This window comes from Anolis carolinensis, chromosome 1 (assembly GCF_035594765.1).
Source record: "Anolis carolinensis isolate JA03-04 chromosome 1, rAnoCar3.1.pri, whole genome shotgun sequence".
Taxonomy (NCBI): domain Eukaryota; kingdom Metazoa; phylum Chordata; class Lepidosauria; order Squamata; family Dactyloidae; genus Anolis; species Anolis carolinensis.
Window position 1 is genome coordinate 340,723,085 of NC_085841.1, and position 21,491 is coordinate 340,744,575.

The 21,491-nt window shown below is 44.6% G+C and overlaps 1 protein-coding gene across 4 annotated transcripts in view; it reads right to left on the bottom strand.

The window, feature by feature from the left end:
* Nucleotides 1-17,216: 17,216 nt before the first annotated feature.
* Nucleotides 17,217-21,491, bottom strand: part of catsperb (cation channel sperm associated auxiliary subunit beta) — a 116,934-nt gene continuing 112,659 nt past the window's right edge. For all 4 annotated transcript variants that reach the window (XM_062968134.1, XM_062968136.1, XM_062968138.1 and 1 more), the window contains one exon: nucleotides 17,217-20,946. In XM_062968134.1, coding sequence (XP_062824204.1) covers nucleotides 20,728-20,946 — 219 coding nt within the window. In that variant the 3' untranslated portion in view covers nucleotides 17,217-20,727. The remainder of the gene's footprint in view (nucleotides 20,947-21,491) is intronic.

The window sequence follows — 21,491 nt, forward strand, 5'->3', positions numbered from 1 at the left end:
CGGCGCCGCCGTCGCCATCTTGGTTTCACCTCTCCGTGTAAGGCGCGGGGTCTCCTTGCCAAAGGCGGAAGGGGCCAGCCGCTGAGATTTAAAGGGACAGATGCCCTTTTTTGGACTCAATGATATGGGCTCGTGGGGGTAGTTTCGTAAGGGGTTCGTCCTTCTCTGCCAAAGAGTGCTGGTACCTCGCCAAATTACAGCACTGAGTTAAAGCAGTTAAAGCGGTGGGTTGCTGTGAGTTTTCCCGGCTGTATGGACATGTTCCAGAAGCATTCTCTCCAGACGTTTCGCCCACATCTATGGCAGGCATCCTCAAAGGTTGTGAGGTTTATTGGAAACTAAGCAAGGGAGGTTTATATATCTGTGGAAGGTCCAAGGTGGGAGAAAGAACTATTGTCTGTGGTAGGCAAGTGTGAGAATCTTGTAATTAATCACCTTGATTAGCATTTAATGGCTTTACAGTTTCAAGGCCTGGCTGATTCCCACCCAGTATCTTCCACAGATATATAAAGCTCCCTTGCTTAGTTTCCAATATACAGTAGAGTCTCACTTATCCAACATAAACGGGCTGGCAGAACGTTGGATAAGCGAATATGTTGGATAATAAGGAGGGATTAAGGAAAAGCCTATTAAACACCAAATTAGGTTATGATTTTACAAATTAAGCACCAAAACATCATGTTATACAACAAATTTGTCAGAAAAAGTAGTTCAGTACGCAGTAATGCTATGTAGTAATTACTCTATTTACGAATCTAGCACCAAACTATCACGATGTATTGAAAACATTGACTACAAAAATGTGTTGGATAATCCAGTACGTTGGATAAGCGAGGCTTGGATAAGTGAGACTCTACTGTACCTCATAACCTCTGAGGATATCTTCCATAGATGTGGGTGAGAGAATGCTTCTGGAACATGGCATACAGACGGAAAACTCACAGCAACCCAGATAATGTAGATTTTATTCAGCTGTGTGTGGAAGATTGGTTTCTAATTGGTTTGTATTAGGCTAAATCTACACTGCCTTATATCCTAGGATCTGATCCAAGATTATTTTCTTATCCCAGATTATCTATCAGTGTAGTCTCATATAATCCAGTTCAAAGCAGATAACCTGGGATCAGATCCTGGGATATAGGGCAGTGTAGCTCCAGCCTCTGTTAGTGAGAAAAGAATGGCTTCAGACTCAGAGTCCTTCCAAGCTTCTCTGCATTTTCCTAATTGCCTTTGACAGATTGAGGAAAATCACTTTCTCTTCTATGTTTTCTTTTCCAAATGGGAACCCAATGGATCATCCAAATCTACCTTCTTTTTATCAGGCAGAAATGTAAAATCACAGTGCTATACAACAGATCAGACAATGTTAGATGCAAGCTCTGAAATCATTTCACTGATTATTTGAAGTCTGGACTTGCCCGTCAAGATTTGGTTGACAATTCATCAGGCAGTAATGGCAAAGATGCTTTTGGCAATCTTTGAAACTAGTTTTGCTGATGCAGTGTATTAGAGGCCATAGGTCTATCATGGAGCAGAAAAGGAGAGTCTCACCCAGTTATTGTATAAATTACTTAATTATTCGTTTTGGGATAATCATAGAATCTTAGAGTTGGGAGAGACCACAAGGGCTGTTTAATCCAATTCCATGTTATGCTGGAACACACAAAGCACTTCCAATAGATGACCATCCAGCCTCTGCTTAAAAACCTCCAGAGCAGGAGACTCCATTGCACTCTGAGGAGGTAGCATATTCCACTGCCAAACAGCTCTTACCATCAGGAAGTTTTTTCTAATGCTTAGGTGGAATCTCTTTTCCTGCAATTTGAATCAATTGTTCCAAGTCCTAGTCTCCAAAGCAGCAGGAAGCGAGCTTTTCCCCTCCTCTATGTGAAGTCCTTTAGGATATGTCAACAGGGCTACCACGTCCCCTCTTGGCCTTCTCTTCTCCAAGCTAAACATACCCATCTCCCTCCTGAGGCTTGTCAGGAGAGAGATCCTGGGGCCTGTCTTCCAAACTTTTAATCATTTGAGTCTCCCATCTCTGAACTAGTCAGCTTGTCAATAGCCTTCTCGAATTGTGGTGCCTAGAACTGGTCACCACAACCAGGATCCCAGTAGAAAACATCATTGCCAATGTCGAATCAGCAATTTACCGGCTCCGTGAGGAAGAAGCAGAGGAGGTAAGAATGGAAACAGCAAGGATCCTGAGAAAGGCAGAACTTCCCCCCAGCAACATAACGAGGAAAGAAAGACAGGCCATCAAAGATCTCAACTCAGATCCAGAAATCATCATTCTCCCAGATGACAAGGGGAATGCCACAGTAATCATGGAAATAGAACAATACAAATTAAAAATCAGACAACTTCTGGATTCCACAATATTCAAGAAACTAAAACAAGACCCAACTAACAAAATTACCAGAAAAACTAACATTCTGATCAAGAACTCCTCCATTAACTTCGACATACACCAACAGCTGTGCAAATCAGAAGCCCTCCCACTCAGGCTTTACGGACACCCAAAAATCCACAAGGACTCCATCCCACTCAGACCCATTGTAAGTGCCATTGGATCGCCGACTTACAACCTGGCAAAATTTCTGGCTACACAGCTACAAATCCATGTTAGGCTCACTGCACACTATATCAAGGACTCAACACACTTCATAGAAAATATCAGCAACCTCATGCTAAGCACCAAGGACATCTTGATCAGCTTCGATGTGGTGTCCCTATTTACTAAGGTCCCGGTAGCTGACACCCTCACACTAATCAAACAAAACTTTCCAGAAGACATCACAGCCCTGTTTCACCATTGTCTCACGACTAGCTACTTTCAGTGGGACAATGGATTCTATGAACAGAAAGATGGAGTGGCCATGGGGAGCCCTCTCAGCCCAGTAGTAGCAAATTTCTATATAAAACACTTTGAAAAACAAGCCCTAGAAACAGCGCCAAAAAAGCCAACTGTATGGTTCAGATATGTTGATGACACCTTCACCATTTGGAGCCATGGGGAACTCCGCAAGTTCCTGGACCACCTCAACAGCATCCACCCAAACATCCAATTCACCATGGAAAAAGAAAAGGAAGGAAAACTGCAATTTCTAGATGTTCTGGTCACCCGCAAACCCAATCAACAATTGGGCCACACAGTTTACAAAAAACCCCCACACACAGATAGATACCTTCATAAAAACTCCAGCCATCACCCAAGTAAAAAAAGAAGCACAATCAAAGCCCTGACAAACCGTGCACAAAGAATCTCCGAACCTCAGCTCCTCCAAGGTGAACTAAACCACCTAAACTGGCCTCTACAGGCCAATGGATACTCCACCATGGACATCAGAAGAGCTGTAAGGTCAAGAGCAAGCCAGGAGAGTAAAGAGGAACCAGAGGAAAGGTGTTCTTATCATACATCAAGGGAACCACTGACCGCATAAGCAAACTAATGAAGAAGCACAACCTACAATCTACAGACCTACAAAGAAAATCCAACAAATGCTACGGTCAGCGGAGGACAAGAGTTGTCCTCTCACCTCTGCAGGAGTCTGCCGTATACCATGCAGTTGTGGACAAGTCTACATAAGGACCACCAAACGCAGCGCCCAAACACAAGTCAAAGAACATGAAAGGCACAGCAGACTAATTCAACCAGAGAAATCAGCCATAGCAGAGCACTTGATGAACCAGCCTGGACACAGTATATTATTTGAGAACACAGAAATGCTTGACCACTCCAACTATCATGTCAGACTACACAGAGAAGGCATTGAAATTCACAAGCATGTGGACAACTTCAACAGAAAGGAGGAAACAATGAAAATGAACAAAATCTGGCTACCGGTATTAAAAAACTCAAAAATCAGAACAGTAAATAAGAAGCAACACTCTGAAAACAGAGGAGTTTCAGACATGGGAACCAGGGGCAGCTAACGACTCTGAACAAAGGATGCCCCCAGGCAGGAAGAAGCCAGGAAGCTAGTCAGTGCTAATTAAGGTGATTAACTACAACATTCACACTGGCCTCCAACTGACAAAGAGTTCTTCTCTCACCCTGGACTTTCCACAGATATATATAAACCTTCCTTGCTTAGTTTCTCCATACCTCACAACTTCTGAGGATGCCTGCCATAGATGTGGGCGAAACGTCAGGAGAGAATACTTCTGGAACATGGCCATACAGCCCGGAAAACATACAACAACCCAGAGCTTTGACAGTTACATTAACTATCAGAATTTAAGAGACAACTAAAGACCTATCTCATCCGGTAGGCATATCCAGTCAGTTTTTAAGTGTGAATTTTAAATTTCCACCAGTATTGAATATGTGTAATGTATTTTACAGAAATATGTTTCATAATGATATTTTTCTATTCTATTCTGATGCTTGCACATTTTCTGTTACTGGTCATCGACTGTAATATATATAATGTATTTTAACTATGGTGTGCCCGGCCTTTAGCCATGAAGAGAGGTGGGTAAGTAATAAAACATTATTGTTATTATTGTAGTAGTAGTAGTAGTAGTAGTAATAATAATAATAATAATAATAATAATAATAATAATAATAATTATTATTATTATTATTATTATTATTATCATCATCATCATTCCAAGCAAGCCTTTTCCAATATAAGACCCAAGAACAAACCTGAATGAAAACTGATTCACTCAGGTCTGCCCTTCCAACAGGCAACCATCCTAAATTAAAATGTTTAAAACTGATCAACTGTTGCAGTTTTACATTCCTTCCAGCGGCTCCACAGTCCCCACTGCTCCCCACTCATCCCACAAGTAAGTCATATGGTGCCATTTTACACATAAAGGGACACAGTGACACCTTAAACAATACTGGGGTGTCCTGGCCCATATATCATATGTAGTACATACAGGCATCCAAGGAACATACTATCCTTGGGCACTGCTATATCTGAGCTCATCCATGCCAAGCAGAATGTGTAAGTTTTTTTCCAACTAGGAACAGCACACCTCTTATCATAGACATCATAGTACAGTGATGGCTGGCATTCAGTCTCCCTGGCTCCTATCTCTTGGTTTGTTTTATAGCTATCCTGGCCTCTGGTTGGCCAGTCAGATAAGATTCATTCACAAATTCCTGTTTATATACACAACAATTTTCTTCCAGTCATAACAAGGTGATGTAAATCACCAAGACCTTTTGTTTCTTGGCTGCCCTCTGTCAGATTACAACAGTACTTTTTAATGTGACAACTTTTTTATTCATTATTTATAGTTATGCCTAAAGTTGCCAGTGCCTATGTTACCAGTGACATGTGCATTCCACAACAGACAAAGTTCTCTGCTTTGTATCCAATATAAACGGGCCGGCAGAACGTTGGAAAAGCAAAAATATTGGATAATAAGGAGGGATTAAGGAAAAGCTTATTAAACGTCAGATTAGGTAATGATTTTGCAAATTAAGCACCAAAACATGTTTTACAACAAATCGATAGAAAAAGCAGTTCAACACACAGTAGCATTATGTAGTAATTACTGTATTTATAAATTTAGCACCAAAGCATCGCAATGTATTGAAAGCATCTATATATATAAAAATGTAATGTGCATTTTACTATGGAGTAAACAACAAAACCACTGAACCAAATCACACCTTTTGGCTACAAAAGACATAGTCATCCAAAATATGTCTTTCAAACAAAAAAAAACCTAGAAAAATAAAGTCCAAATTAGACAACCAGGAAAAGCTGTTTTTTCCCCTAGCTGCCAGTTAGAAGGGTAGGCCCCGCCCACTTCATCTCCTAGCAACCTACTCAGCCATTATGGAGCTCAGGGCCTCTTCACTCAGGCTTCTTCCACACTGCCTATAAAATACAGATTATCGGATTTGAACTGGAATATATGGCAGTGTAGACTCAAGGCCCTACCACATACCTATATAACCCAGTATGCCAAGGAAGATAATCCACAGTATCTGCTTTGAACTGGATTCTCTTAAGTCCACACTGTCATATAATCCAGTTCAGTGTGGATTTTATACAGCTGTGTAGAAGGGGCCTCATATAATCCAGTTCTAAGCAGATAATATAAGATTATAAATATATCTAGAATTACTGTGGCATTGTCAGGGCTTCATGGTTAAAGAGAATATTTCGGATAAAAAAATGAAAAAGAAACAAAACACTATAAAATATTATATAATCAGTTATTAGAGCGGGACATATTTATTTATTTATTTATTTATTTGCAGGCTTTATATTCTGCCTTTCTCACCCTGAAGGGGACTCAGGGCGGATCACATTGCACATATAAGGCAAACATTCAATACTATAACATAGAACAGAGACAGACGCAGGCACAGGCGGGCCTCGAACTCATGACCTCTTGGTCAGAGTGATTTGTTGCAGCTGGCTGCTAACCAGCCTGCGCCACAGCCCAGCGCAGAAACAGAACTGATTAAATCCTGCATGATACAATGGGCCAAAGACCTTGACAGTACAATTAAACTTAAGGAATGGGAAAATATGTGGAACAAAAAACTAAAATACGCTGCTTCAATAAACTTAAGAGAAAACTGGCTTAAAATGTTCCACAGGTGGTATCTCACCCGAGAAGTTGGCAAAATTCTATAGGAACGTATCAAACAAATGCTGGAGATGTGAAACAATCACCATCAGTGCTGGTTATGTAAGAAAATCCAGAAGTTCTGGGAAGAAGTTAGGAAGAGTATGGAAGAAATCCTCCAGGTCAATATTAAAATGAAACCAGAATACTTCCTCCTGAGTATCACTGACATCAAACTAGACAAAACCCAAGAGAAATTGTTCTTTTATCTAACCACAGCCGCTAGAATTATCATAGCCAAAAAATGGAGACAAAGAGAAATACCAGACATATGAATGGACTACTAAAGTACTTGAGATTATGCAAATGGACATTCTGACAGAAAGAATAAAATTAGGTCATAAAATAACAGACTGGTCAAGAGTCAAGGACTTCCTACAGAAACAATGAACACAATTAATTATAGAATCAATATGAGAAGTTAGTAAGATAATGATACTTACAAACATAAAAGATAGAAGGCAGAAACAATATAAGATGAATATGAAACATGCCTGAAAGGAGTGAATTGGAAGGCAAACACTTTTTTAATATATATATATTTTTCTTTTTTCCCCTTTTTTCTTTTTTTTCTTTTTTCTTTTTTTGCCTCTCCTAAAAATTATTTTCTACTTTTTTCCCTTTCTCCTTTTTTTCCTCATTCTATCTTTCCTATACCCACCATTGTTCTTTTCTATGTATAGAAACACTTAATAAAAACATTTAAAAAATAAAATTACTGTGGTATAACAATACAGAACAATATAATCTCTAAAATCAGAACAGTAAATAGAGAACAACACTCTGAAAATGGGAATTCCAGACAGGAAATAACCATGGCCAGCTAACACCTCCCAACAAAGAATTCCTCCAGGCAGGAAGAAGCCAGGCTTTGAAGCTGCAAGGCCATTAAATGCTAATCAAGGTGACTAGGTAAAAGGTAAAGGTTTTCCCCTGACGTTAAGTCCAGTTGTGACCAATTGCAGCATTAATACTTGCCGCCGCACTGAGACTATTCATTGCCATTCAACCTGGTCAACCAATGATTCCACAAGGTAGAAAGCGGCCAGGCTTGCAAGCAGCAAGGCTATTCAGTGCTGTTCATCCTGGCCAACTAAGATTTCCCATGGATAGAAAAAACCCAGGCTTTGAAGCCATGAGGCTACTCCATCCCATTCAACCTGGCCTAGCATGGATGCCCCTATGTAGAAAGCGGCCAGGCTTTTAAGCTGCAAGACTATTCAGTGCAATTCATGCTGGCCAAAAAATGATTCCCCTACAAAGCAAGTAGCCAGGCTTTAAAGCAGCTCTTTGATTAAGGGTGCTACTCTAGCTCACCAAACAAGGATTCCCCTAGCTATAACACAGCCAAGCATTGAAGCTGCAAGGCTATTCAGTGCAATTCAACCAGACCAACAAAGGATTAACCTTGGTAGAAGGCGGCCAGGCTTTGAAGCAGCTACACTACTCTGTACTATTGAAGCTGACCAACCAAAGATTCTGCTAGATAGCAAGCATCCAGGCTTTGAAGCATCGAGGGTATTCATTGCAATCAGGGCCGGCCGGAGATATTTTGTGATGTAAAGCGGGGGTGCTGAAAAGCGCCCCCGCCACCGGCGCCCTGGCCCCGCCCAGCGTGCCCTGGCCCCACCTCCCACGCTGCGTGGGAGGCGGGGCCAGGGCGAATAGTGAGGGGGCGGGGCCAGAGTTGGCCCCGCCCCCGTGCCCTGGCCCCGCCTCCCACGCAGCGTGGGAGGCGGGGCCAGGGCACGCTGGGCGGGGGGCGGGGCCAGAGTTGGCCCCGCCTCCCACGCTACCCCCGCTCGCCCGTCTGGCCTTTTGTAGCAGGCCAGACTCAGCGGAGGTTTCTCCAGGCCGCGATTGCGGCCTGGAGGAACCTCCGCTGAGTCTGGCCTGCTACAAAAGGCCAGACGGGCGAGCGGGGGTAACTGTCACGACCCAGGCTGCAGAGCACCAATAACCATACACAGAGGCCAGAATCTATCTAATATCTTTATTGAAGGAATATATAAAGTTAATAAAAACAAGTGTAGAAAATAGTCCAGAATTAGACCTTTCAGGAAAGGTCAGAATTAGTCCAAAAAAGCAATGTCAAATAAGAAATATTAAGGTCCAAAGTTGTAATCCAATAACCGAAACACTCACTTTGCCAAGCAAAGTGAGGGGAGATGACAAGGTCCTTTAGTCCATGAAACTTGAGCGAGGCTAGGAAATAACTTGATACTTGAAACAAGGCTTGAACGTGGAACAAGGTAACTAAGAACAAGAACAAGGTCCGTGGAATAACTTGGTAAAATCCGTGAAACAAGGCAAGGATTGATCCTGGGAAACAAGGCAAGGTCCGTAGATAAACAAAGGCTGGGAAGCAAGGCGAAGGCTGGATAGCAAGGCAAGGCTTGAGCAGGAGCGAGGCTTGAATCGGAGCGCGCTGTCCAGACACAACTCGCTCCGTAGGCTGACGAATTGACTCCGCGAAGTTACTACGCGGGCAAAACACCTAAATAGAGTCTAACTTTCCCGCCGAAGCAGTTCTCTGGGAAACAGAACCGAAAGCTAAACTCTGAGACCAGATGTGAGACTCCCCAAAGATTCTCACGAGAAGCAGTCTTAATTGGCCACATTCTTAGCTGCAATCCTCGCACTCCTGCGCGAAGCTGATTCCAAACTTCTCTGTTGTTTACAAAACTCCCGGCGCAAGAACACGGGAGAAGTAGACTCTGGGCTTGTTTGACATACTTCTGGGAGACAACTTTCCTGCAGGTGCAAGGTTCCCAGATCTGCCTGGGAAAGATCTGGCTGAGAGGAATCCAGTTCAGACTGGGAAGGTAAAAAACCCAAGTTTTCCTCCTCATCAGGAATTACAATGTCCTGAGCAGGACTACAAGGCCCATGGGTCATCACACTATCCCCCTCCTCAAGGCCCCTCCCAAACTGGGGCCCTCTCCCCGAGGCACGAGGTCGCGGTTTGGTGGGATAGGTCTGATGAAAGCGACGGGTTAGATCAGGAGCATGGACTGTGGAGGCGTCTTCCCAAGAGCGTTCCTCAGGGCCAAAACCCACCCAGTCAATGAGATATTGTAGGCGGCGGCGGTGAAAGCGAGAATCCAAAATGTCCTCAACCTCGAACTCCTCCTCCCCATCCATCAAAACAGGAGGGGGGGCCGGTTGGTCTGTATCAGGTCGCACACCATCCGCCGGAAGGAGCAGGGAACGGTGAAACACTGGGTGAATGCGCATTGAACGCGGAAGTTGGAGTTTGAAAGTCACGGGGTTTAATTGCGCCACCACTGGATAGGGGCCAATGAAACGGGCATCTAACTTCCGGCAAGGGCGGTGGGAGGGCAGAAAGCGAGTGGACAGGAAAACCCGATCTCCTACCTTGATTTCGGGGCCCGGCTGGCGATGTTTGTCAGCGTGGCGTTTATAGTCCTCCTTGGCTTGGTCCAGTTGCTGGAGCAAAAGTTGTTGCACCGCTGTGAGTTCCTGCAGCCAATCCTCTGCTGCGGGAACTTCTGAAGTTTCAATGACAGGGGGGAAGAAACGTGGATGGAAGCCGTAGTTTGCAAAGAACGGCGTTTCTTTTGTAGAAGCTTGAACTCCATTGTTGTAGGCAAACTCAGACAGTGGTAACAGAGAAGCCCAATTGTCCTGTTGATAGTTTACATAACAGCGAAGATACTGCTCCAAAGTGGCATTGGTGCGCTCCGTTTGCCCATCTGTTTGGGGATGATGAGCTGAAGATAAGCGAGAGTCTATGCCCAATAGTTTTTGTAGTGCCTTCCAAAAACGAGAGGTGAATTGAGATCCACGGTCTGTGACTAAACTCTTGGGCAATCCATGTAGTCTGAAAACATGTTGAAGAAATAGATCCGCAGTTTCTTTGGCCGTGGGGAGGCCTTCGCAGGGAATGAAATGGGCTAACTTGGTGAAAAGGTCCACCACCACTAGGATCGTGGTGAATCCACAGGAAGGTGGTAGGTCAGTGATGAAATCCGCGGAAATTATTTCCCATGGGCGAGATGGGGTAGGAAGGGGGTGTAAAAGCCCTGAGGGCTTCTCCCTTCGTATCTTGGAGCGCTGGCATACAGGGCAGGTGTTGACATATTTTTCCACATCCTTGCGGATCTTGGGCCACCAAAAATCCCTTAGGATCAAATGCATAGTTTTAAATAGTCCGAAGTGTCCTGCTGGTTTGCAGTCATGACACAGACGAAGCGCTTTTTCCCTGCCCGGTCCGGGTGGGATATAAACATGATTTCTATAGCAGAGCAGCCCATCTTTAAGCGAAAAGGGAAAATGCAGACCTTGGCGAAGTTGGTCCTGCGCCCAGGCATCTGCTTGCTGACTAGCCCTGATTTCTTGAGCACAGATGGGTCCTGGAGTAGGGGAAGTTGAACCAATGGGAATGGATTTGGTGTTCCCCACCGTGAGCGTGGCAAAGTTCTCGGGTTGTAGCAGTTGGGATTCAAAGGTCTCCTTGCGTCCTGCAGCGTATTCCGGTTTACGTGACAGGGCGTCTGCTTGCTTGGTTTGGGCTGGGGTCACATAATGGATCTGGAAGTTGAAACGTTCAAAGAATAAAGCCCAACGTTGCTGCCTCTGATTTAGTTTGCGGGCAGTTCTTAGATGTTCTAGATTACGATGATCAGTGTGGACTTCAATGGGAAATTTGGCCCCTTCTAGCCAATGTCTCCAAGTTTCAAAGGCTGCCTTTATGGCCAGTAGTTCCTTTTCCCAAATGGTGTAATTCCTCTCTGGTGTGGTTAGTTGACGAGAATAAAAGGCACAGGGGTGGAGGTGATCTCCCACCGGTTGTAAGAGTACAGCCCCAATTGCCACATCAGAGGCGTCCGCTTGCACCACAAAAGGGGTTCCAGGATTTGGGTGCTGTAGAATTGGCTGGGAGGTGAATAGTTTCTTTAGTTGCTGGAACCCTTTCTCTGCTTGATCAGTCCAGCGGAAAGGCTGCTTTCCACGGATGCAGCTAGTGATGGGGTCGGACCAGCGGGCAAAATCTGGAATGAACTTGCGGTAATAGTTCGCGAACCCCAAGAAACGCTGCACCTCTTTCTTGTTAGTTGGCGCCCGCCATTCCAATACTGCTGAAACCTTGGCTGGATCCATGGAAAGCCCTAGAGGCGAGATGCGGTAACCAAGGAAATCTACCTCTTGTAGATCAAAGGCGCATTTTTCCAGCTTGGCATAAAGTCCATGATCCCGCAATCGTTGTAACACCATTTTGACGTGGTTCTCATGTTCTGATTGTGATCTGGAAAACACCAAAAAATCGTCCAGGTAGATTATCAAGAACCTGTCTAGATAGTCCTGAAAAATGTCATTGACAAAATGCTGGAACGTTGCGGGGGCTCCGCATAAACCGAAATTCATAACTCGGGACTCAAATAATCCGAATTTGGTCTGGAAGGCGGTCTTCCACTCGTCCCCTTCCCTGATGCGAACTAAGTTGTAAGCCCCCCGAAGATCCAGCTTGGTGTAAACCTTGGCTCCTCGAAGCCGATCCAGTAGATCCGAGATTAAGGGCAGGGGATAGCTGTTCCGCTTGGTGATATTGTTCAATGCTCTGTAGTCCACCACCAAGCGTAGTTCCCCTGACTTCTTCTTCACAAACATCACTGGGGAGGCGGCTGGGGATTGAGAGGGTCTGATGAATCCCTTGCGAAGGTTTGTCTCTAGGAATTCCCTGAGAGCTTCTTGCTCTGGTTCAGTCAGGGAGTAGAGATGCCCTCGCGGAATCGGGGCCCCCTCCACCAAGTCAATGGCACAGTCATAAGGTCTATGTGGGGGTAATTTTTCTGCTTCTTTCTCATTGAATACATCCCAATACTCGGAGTACTTCTTTGGCAAGGTGATGATGGGCTCGGTGTCTGTGGCATGGCATACCTTGGCTACGAGGCAATGGTTTTGGCAGTACGGTGAAGCAAACTGCAGTTCTCTGTTGGACCAGGAGATGTTAGGGTCGTGGAGAGTCAGCCATGGAATTCCCAAAATCACAGGGAAATGGGGAACCTCGGTAACAAAGAAGGAAATCTCTTCCATATGTTCCCTTATCCACATCCTGGTGGGTTCCGACCACTGACTTACGGGGCCCGTCTTGAGGGGACGGCCGTCTATGGCTTGCACCACACGGGCATTCTTGAAATCATGATATTGTAATCCCAGAGAGTCGGCATACTCTCTATCGATGAAATTGTTGGTAGCTCCAGAGTCTATCATGGCGTGGATCATGACGGGTCCCCTTTTTGCTGACCATAATGTGACCACGAGAAGGAACAGGACCCCGGTTGGCGGCTCTTGGATGGATTTTTTGACCGGGTTGGCGAGCCTCTCTACACCCGGTCGTTGACTTCCCCCGCCGGCTGTGTGCCAGTCGGCTCAGAGGCCTTCGTCTCCGTGGAGGACGCCGCCGCAAGACGGGCGGCAGGCTTCCCTTTGGCTGGGCACTCTCTGGCGAAGTGGCCCCCGTTCCCGCAGTACCAGCAGAGGTTTAAGCGTTGACGACGGGCCTTCTCGGCGGCATCTAGTCTGGGACGCACATTGCCCAACTGCATCGGCACCTCCTCGCCTCCTCTGGGGTATGGGGTTGGCGGTGGGGGTCTCCACACCGGACGTGGCTGAACGCTGGCGGGAGCGGGGGGTTTTGCCCCGGCTCTACTGCCCTGGCCTCGAACCCACTGTTTCCTGTTGGCAATCATGACTTCAGCCCGTAGACATTGATCAATGAGTGCCTCGAGGGTCTGGGGAGGATCCACCTTGGAGATTTCTTCCAGCATTTCAATGTTGAGACCCTCCCGGAATTGTCCCCTGAGGGCTACATCGTTCCAGCCGGTGTTGTGGGCCAGCACTCGGAACTCGGTTATATACTGAGACATAGGTCTGTCTCCTTGGAAAAGACGACGGAGTTTGTGACCGGCTGCCTCCAAATTGTCCTCGATTCCCCAAGTCTCCTTGAGGTGGTCCAAGAAGTGTTGTGCTGATCTTAGGTGTGGAGAGGTTTGGTCGAACAGTGCCGTCGCCCAGCTGGCCGCTGGCCCGTCTAGAAGACTGTAAACCCATGCCACTTTGATGTCTTCTTGGGGAAACTCGGCAGCACGGGCCTCTAGATAAGCTTGACATTGGCGACGGAAGACATGAACCTTAGAAGCTTCTCCAGTAAACTTGGTTGGCAACGCCATGGCCGGGAGACGAGCTCCGCGTTCCTTCAAACCCCTTATTTCTCCATCCTGTGCATTGAGCTTATCACGGATTCGGTCCACCTCTTCCTTGTCGATGGTGTAGGTAATCGGCTGGCCGCTCGGCCCAGGTACGACTCCGGTAGACATTCTGGCCGAGGTTAATTGGTGCTTAGGGTGGCGGAGTCAAACTGTCACGACCCAGGCTGCAGAGCACCAATAACCATACACAGAGGCCAGAATCTATCTAATATCTTTATTGAAGGAATATATAAAGTTAATAAAAACAAGTGTAGAAAATAGTCCAGAATTAGACCTTTCAGGAAAGGTCAGAATTAGTCCAAAAAAGCAATGTCAAATAAGAAATATTAAGGTCCAAAGTTGTAATCCAATAACCGAAACACTCACTTTGCCAAGCAAAGTGAGGGGAGATGACAAGGTCCTTTAGTCCATGAAACTTGAGCGAGGCTAGGAAATAACTTGATACTTGAAACAAGGCTTGAACGTGGAACAAGGTAACTAAGAACAAGAACAAGGTCCGTGGAATAACTTGGTAAAATCCGTGAAACAAGGCAAGGATTGATCCTGGGAAACAAGGCAAGGTCCGTAGATAAACAAAGGCTGGGAAGCAAGGCGAAGGCTGGATAGCAAGGCAAGGCTTGAGCAGGAGCGAGGCTTGAATCGGAGCGCGCTGTCCAGACACAACTCGCTCCGTAGGCTGACGAATTGACTCCGCGAAGTTACTACGCGGGCAAAACACCTAAATAGAGTCTAACTTTCCCGCCGAAGCAGTTCTCTGGGAAACAGAACCGAAAGCTAAACTCTGAGACCAGATGTGAGACTCCCCAAAGATTCTCACGAGAAGCAGTCTTAATTGGCCACATTCTTAGCTGCAATCCTCGCACTCCTGCGCGAAGCTGATTCCAAACTTCTCTGTTGTTTACAAAACTCCCGGCGCAAGAACACGGGAGAAGTAGACTCTGGGCTTGTTTGACATACTTCTGGGAGACAACTTTCCTGCAGGTGCAAGGTTCCCAGATCTGCCTGGGAAAGATCTGGCTGAGAGGAATCCAGTTCAGACTGGGAAGGTAAAAAACCCAAGTTTTCCTCCTCATCAGGAATTACAATGTCCTGAGCAGGACTACAAGGCCCATGGGTCATCACAGTAACGTGGGAGGCGGGGCCAGCTCTGACGCCGCTCCCCCCCCCCCCCGCCCAGCGTGCCTTGGCCCTGCCTCCCACGCAACGTGGGAGGCGGGGCCAGGGCACGCTGGGCGGGGGGAGCGGCGTCAGAGCTGGCCCCGCCTCCCACGCTACTCCCGCTCGCCCGTCTGGCCTTTTCTAGCAGGCCAGACGGGCCAGGGCGCACTGGGCGGGAGGCGGGGCACCGTCAGGGCGGTGCCCCGCCTCCCGCCCAGCCTGACGGCGCCCCCCCGGGCCTGCGCCCGAGGCGGCAGCGTCAGCTGCCGCATTAGTGGGGCCGGCCCTGATTGCAATTTTAGCAGCCCAAAAAAACATTCCCCTAGAGCGCAAGTACCCAGCCTCCCAAGCAGCAAGCCTATTCCTTTATATTCCAGCTCACCAAACAAGGATTCCCATAAGAAGAAAACAGGCAGGCTTTGAGGCTGCAAGGCTATTCACTGCTTTCCACATGGCCAACAAATGATTCCCATAAGCCACAGCAACGCATGGCCGGGCACAGCTAGCTGACAATAAAGAAACTGACTACAAATAAAGATAGAATTGCATAAAATGAACTTACAGTAACGAGTAACGACATTGTTGAAAGTTAAATCTGTAAAAAAAAGTTCAGTCCTTGCTGCCTGTGGATCCAGGCAGGAGGCAGACTGCATTGGATAATCCAGAACGTTGGATAAGCGAAGGTTGGATAAGCAAGACTCTAATGTATTCATAGAATCATAGAATAGTAGAGTTGGAAGAGACCACATGGGCCATCCAGTCCAACCCCCTGCTAAGAAGCAGGAAATCGCATTCAAAGCACCCCCAACAGATGGCCATCCAGCCTCTGCTTAAAAGCCTCCAAAGAAGGAGCCTCCACCACGGCCCCGGGGAGAGAGTTCCTCTGTCGAACAGCTCTCACAGTGAGGAAGTTCTTCCTGATTTTCAGGTGGAATCTCCTTTCCTGTAGTTTGAAGCCATTGTTCCGTGTCCTAGTCTGCAGGGCAGCAGAAAACAAGCTTGCTCCCTCCTCCTATTTTATTCTTTATAGTTGTACTATTTAAATTTCCAAGTCTTAAATTAAACTGAATAAGGATTTTTATTTGGCTTAGTCGAGGCCTAGTCCAACACTAAATAGTGATTCTTATAAAATAAATGAATGGCTAGCAACTGCATCAATATCCCCTACATCTCCTGCAAGATACAATGCTTATCTGTATATTACACCTGACTTGTCACAATGGCAGATGGAGCTTCTTTACTTAAACTTTACTGTGGCTTTTATTTTGTTTGAGGAGTGCTAAACTAAAGCAGGGTTGGGGAAATATCTGGTCTTCCAGATCTTGTTATATTTCAGTTTCCATCAGCTCTAGACAACACAGGCAACAAAGAGAAATCATGGAAGTTGCCATCCAAGGATATCTGGACAGCCTCATGATTCCAATTCCTTATTTTAACTCATTGTGGTGGCACAATGGCTTAAACCCTTGTGTTGTGTGAATTGCTGACCTGAAGACCTGAAGGTCGGTGGTTTGAATCTGCGCGAGAGGTGAGCTCCTGTCTGTCAGCCCCAGCTTCCTATACAGGGACATAAGAGATGGTAACAAGATGGTACACATCTAGGTGTCCCCTGGGCAATATCCTTGTAGACAGCCATTTCTTTCACATCAGAAGTGACTTGCAGTATATTCTCAATTCGCTTCTGACACAATAAAAAAATCTAAAGCAAGCCATTTCTACAACCTGCTGTTTTGATAACTGCCACTAGATGGTAATGTCTTCCTCTGTTATGAAGGAAAGTCTCAAGTGCCTATATTCACTTTATGAACAGCCAAGTAAGAAAAAAATCAAAATAAAAAAAAAACATTAAACAGGAAGCAAGAAATCAAATATACAAAACATACCAAATACTACAATTATGAATTTAGGTAGGAGGGCAACATACATCCCCCTTAAGACTATTGATGAGCTGGACTAGTGTAGGAAACTTCCCTTTCATGCCCTGATACTTTTTTTATTACTTCAGAAAAAGTATGTATTTGTGTATATATACGTGTGTATATATGTATGTGTATGTGTCCTAAAATATTTAAATAGCAAAACTTACAATCATCTGTGTTCAAATTAAAATGTTCTAATGAGTCAATTATCTAAATTTTTAAAACTTTGAAATTTACCATATGTTTTTATTTATTTTCCTGGAGTAGCTGTGGAGCCCATGGGAAGTGCACACAAGGCTCTGCGGACACCAGATTAGGAACCACTGCTCCAAGGTAAAAGCCCATTGACTTCTATAGGGATCATTCCCACAAAAAAAGTGATGACACTTGTAAGGCAGTAGGATTCTCCTCCACATCCCCCATACATGTACAGCTATGGTGCGTTGTGCCACATCAAAGACAGAAATGTTTTGTTTGGCATAAGCTTTTGTAAACTGCAGCCTACCTTTTCATATCTTAGTGTGCTGTTTATTTCTCAGGGAGAATGTTTTTTTTGTCTGCAAGCAACTCCTACCCCTTTGCCAACAGGCCAAGAAGATGTATTATGGAGACAGCTGAAGAAACATCTCTTCTTCCTTAGGATGGGGGTGAGTCCTGCATCTGATTGAGACTGATGCCTTGTTGAGGATGGAGACATTGAGGCTTTCAGAGGTTATACAGTTTTTGTTTTGTCTCTCCTAAAGTAGGGAAAGCCATTTCACTGTGAAGGAACGCATATGTGTGGGTGTAGCCCAGCTGTCTTTTCCTTTCCTTCTTGTTGGAATGGGAGAGTAGTGGAATATCTCCAAGTGTCCCAAAAGGCTCTGGACAGGATTGGTAGTGGCTGCTCGGTGTGTGTCCATACCTCAGTTCCAATCTGAAACTCAAGCAGGAATTCATTGCTTGCTGGGACACATGAAAGGGAGAAGCTCTTATTTTTGTTTATCCCTTCTCTTGTTTTTCTATAGGGGAGGCGCTGCTTTGTTTTCAACAGGAACTCAATGGAAATCTTCCCATGCCAGGAGAATATTTCTCCATTCCAAGTCAGAGGGGGAAATATGCTTCAGGGAGGGGAAATGAAAATCTAAAACTGTTGTAAAACGGCCATTTTGAAAGTCTGCTTACTTTTTGACTCTCCCATGAAGGTGAATGATCTACAAAAGGATCCTATATAACCTCAGCAGTATTTTTTTCTATACAGTTATTTATTTGGCATTCACTCAATTGAATTGTTGTTGCTTTTTCAAAAAAACAATATTTTCCTTTGTCCTAAAAAAAGAAATTTCAGAACACCACTTGTTTTAAGATTGAGGATTTTCTCCACATGCTTCAAAATGTAGTCCAGAATCCTATTAGTATCTTATTTAAGTTCCTCTATAGAAATGGCTGATATTTTTGTCCAGTGTGGAACCAACACGTTCAAGTTTACAGAAGTTGAGTTGAACATCTGATGCCATCATACATGGTTGTATATTTCACATATTTCCACATATATGTGCACACAGATATGTATGAACATTACACATGAATGTATAATGTGTAATGGATATGTGTGCAGTTTGAAACTGCATTATATGGCAGTGTAGATGGGGCTTCAGTAAATGTTAAGTTACACAGCATTTCTTCAATGTAGAATCCTGGACAGATCTTCAAGTTCACAATGTTTGCAGCTTCTTCCATTGCTGCTGCTCAGTCGTTTAGTCATCTCCAACTCTTTGTGACCTCGTGGACCAGTCCACGCCAGAGCTCCCTGTCGGCCGTCACCACCCCCAGTTCCTTCAAGGTCAAGCCAGTCACTTCAAGGATACCGTCCATCCATCTCGCCCTTGGTCGGCCTCTCTTCCTTTTTCCTTCCATGTTCCCCATCATCGTGATCTTTTCCAAGCTTTCCTGTCTCCTCATGATGTGGCCAAAATACTTCAGCTTTGCCTCTAATATTATTTCCTGGAGGATGTACTGGCTGGATTTTCTTGCGGACCAAGCCACTCTCAGGATTTTCCTCCAGCACCAGAGTTCAAAAGCGTCTATCTTCCTTCGTTCAGCCTTCCTTATGGTCCATCTCTCGCATCCATAGGTTACTATGGGGCAGGCCTGTAGCGAGGGGGGGGGGTTTAGGGGTTCAACCCCCCCCCCCAAATTTTTCAGGTTAAAAAAAACCTGGTTTACTCATGAATTTTAACTGGTTAACCAAATCCCCATGCTAAGTCTATGAGACGTAAAACATTACGAGTCCCTCCAGGCACTATCTCAAGCAGATATTGAAAGGTCTGAACCCGGGGGGTGGGTGGGTCAGGGGTTCAACTCCCTCCCGAAATTTTCAAAACCACTCCCGAAATATTTTTCTGGCTACGGCCCTGCTATGGGGAATACCATTGCTTTGACTATGCAGACCTTCGTTGCCAGTGTGATGTCTCTGCTCTCCACTATTTTGTCAAGGTTGGCCATTGCTCTCCTTCCAAGAAGTAAATGTCTTCTGATTTCCTGGCTGCAGTCTGCATCTGCAGTGATCTTTGCACCTAGAAATATAAAGTCTGTCACTGCCTCCACGTTTTCTCCCTCTATTTGCCAGTTATCAATAGGTGTAGTTGCCATGATCTTGGTTTTCTTGACGTTTAACTGCAACCCAGCTTTTGCACTTTCTTCTTTCACCTTGGTGATAAGGCTTCTCAGCTCCTCCTCGCTTTCGGCCATCAGAGTGGTATCATCTGCATACCTAAGGTTGTTAATGTTTCTTCCAGCAATTTTAACTACAGCCTTGGATTCCTCAAGCCCCGCATGTCACATGATGTGTTCTGCGTACAAGTTGAATAGGGAGGGTGAAAGTATGCAGCCCTGCCGCACTCCTTTCCCAATCTTGAACCAGTCTGTTGTTCCGTGATCTGTTCTTACTGTGGTTACTTGGTCTTTATACAGATTTCTCAGGAGACAGACAATGTGACTTGGTATCCCCATACCACCAAGAACATGCCACAGTTTATTATGATCCACTCAGTTGAAGGCTTTAGAATAGTAAATAAAGCAGAAGTAGATGTTTTTCTGTAACTCCCTGGCTTCCTCTATTATCCAGCAGATATTGGCAATTTGGTCTCTCGTTCCTCTGCCTTTTCTGAACCCAGCTTGGACATCTGGCAACTCTCGCTCCATGTATTGCTGGAGTCTGCCTTGCAGGATCTTGAGCATTACCTTACTGGCATGGGAAATAAGTGCCACTGTACGGAAGTTTGAGCATTCTTTAACGTTTCCCTTTTTTGGTATGGGGATATAAATTGATTTTTTCCTATCTGATGGCCAATCTTGTGTTTTCCATATTTGCTGGCATATGGCATGCATCACCTTGACAGCATCACTTCTTCTTCCATTAGTCCACCAGAATTCTTTTCTAACATGTACTTTTTAATAATAAAATACTGTAATTCTTTTGCTTCATTTACAATAGAACTTTTAATCATGAAATAACTAGTATAGAAAAGATAGAAAGGTACCAACATGCATATTTATAATGGTTAAATGCAGTATTAAATTTCAGATGCATTTTAAATTTCAGGTATCTAATGTCACTTATGTAAAATTGTGCCCTTCTCAATAAAATTCAAGAAAAAGTCAAAATCAACAGTGACTTTAAATATTTTGCCCTACAGAAACAGATAAAGAAAACACTTTATCTTTTCTAAAACTAAATCCCAGATTTGAGAAACTAAAAAAGAATTGCCCATTTAACTAATATGTAACATTACTGATAGCTAGAATGTTAACATGGCTATTACTGTTTCCACTTAATTGTCACTAATTTCAGTAGATGTTGCTGAAACTGAGGTGAATGAGCCTTTTGATGCCACTTTGTTTCTTTTTAGTTTCTTCAAAATAGTTCCTATCTGAATTTCATATACATGTAGAATAAAAGCCATAAAGATAATGCCTCCTATTGCTACAGCTGTAATTGTACTGATAAGGTACTGTCCTGGAAAAGCCAATGGAGGATCATCGACGTAAATCTGCAATAAAAAATATAATGATAATTGCAAAAGATTTTTCCATTCAGAACGCAACATACCATATTTAATCACATAATAGTCAACTTCCCTCTTTTCCAAAAAAGGGGGTGCGACTATTATAAAAGGAAACAAACCTCCTTTTTTTGTTCCAAAACAATAATTTTTAAAAACTAAACAATGTTGAAAAAAAACTTGAGGACATATCCAAGAGTGTCCAGAAAACAAATTAACATAGTAAAATATTTTAATCTTCCTTGTCGGAAAACTCTGCACTGTTGTCATTATTGACATTTCTGCAAGGGGGTGGTCAGTAGATGAGTGTGTGACTGAGTGAGTGGGCAGGTCTGGGCCTTTGGGTAGGCTGGGAGATGGGAGGGTGAGTGAAGCGGGCAGATGAGCAGATGGCTGAATGGATGGACTCTTACACCAGTAAATCAAGGGTATAATTATTATGCAAGGAAAACACAAATACAAAAACCAGGACCCCCAAAATGTGGGTGAGACTATTACAAAATGGTGACTATTATGCAATGAAATATGGTATA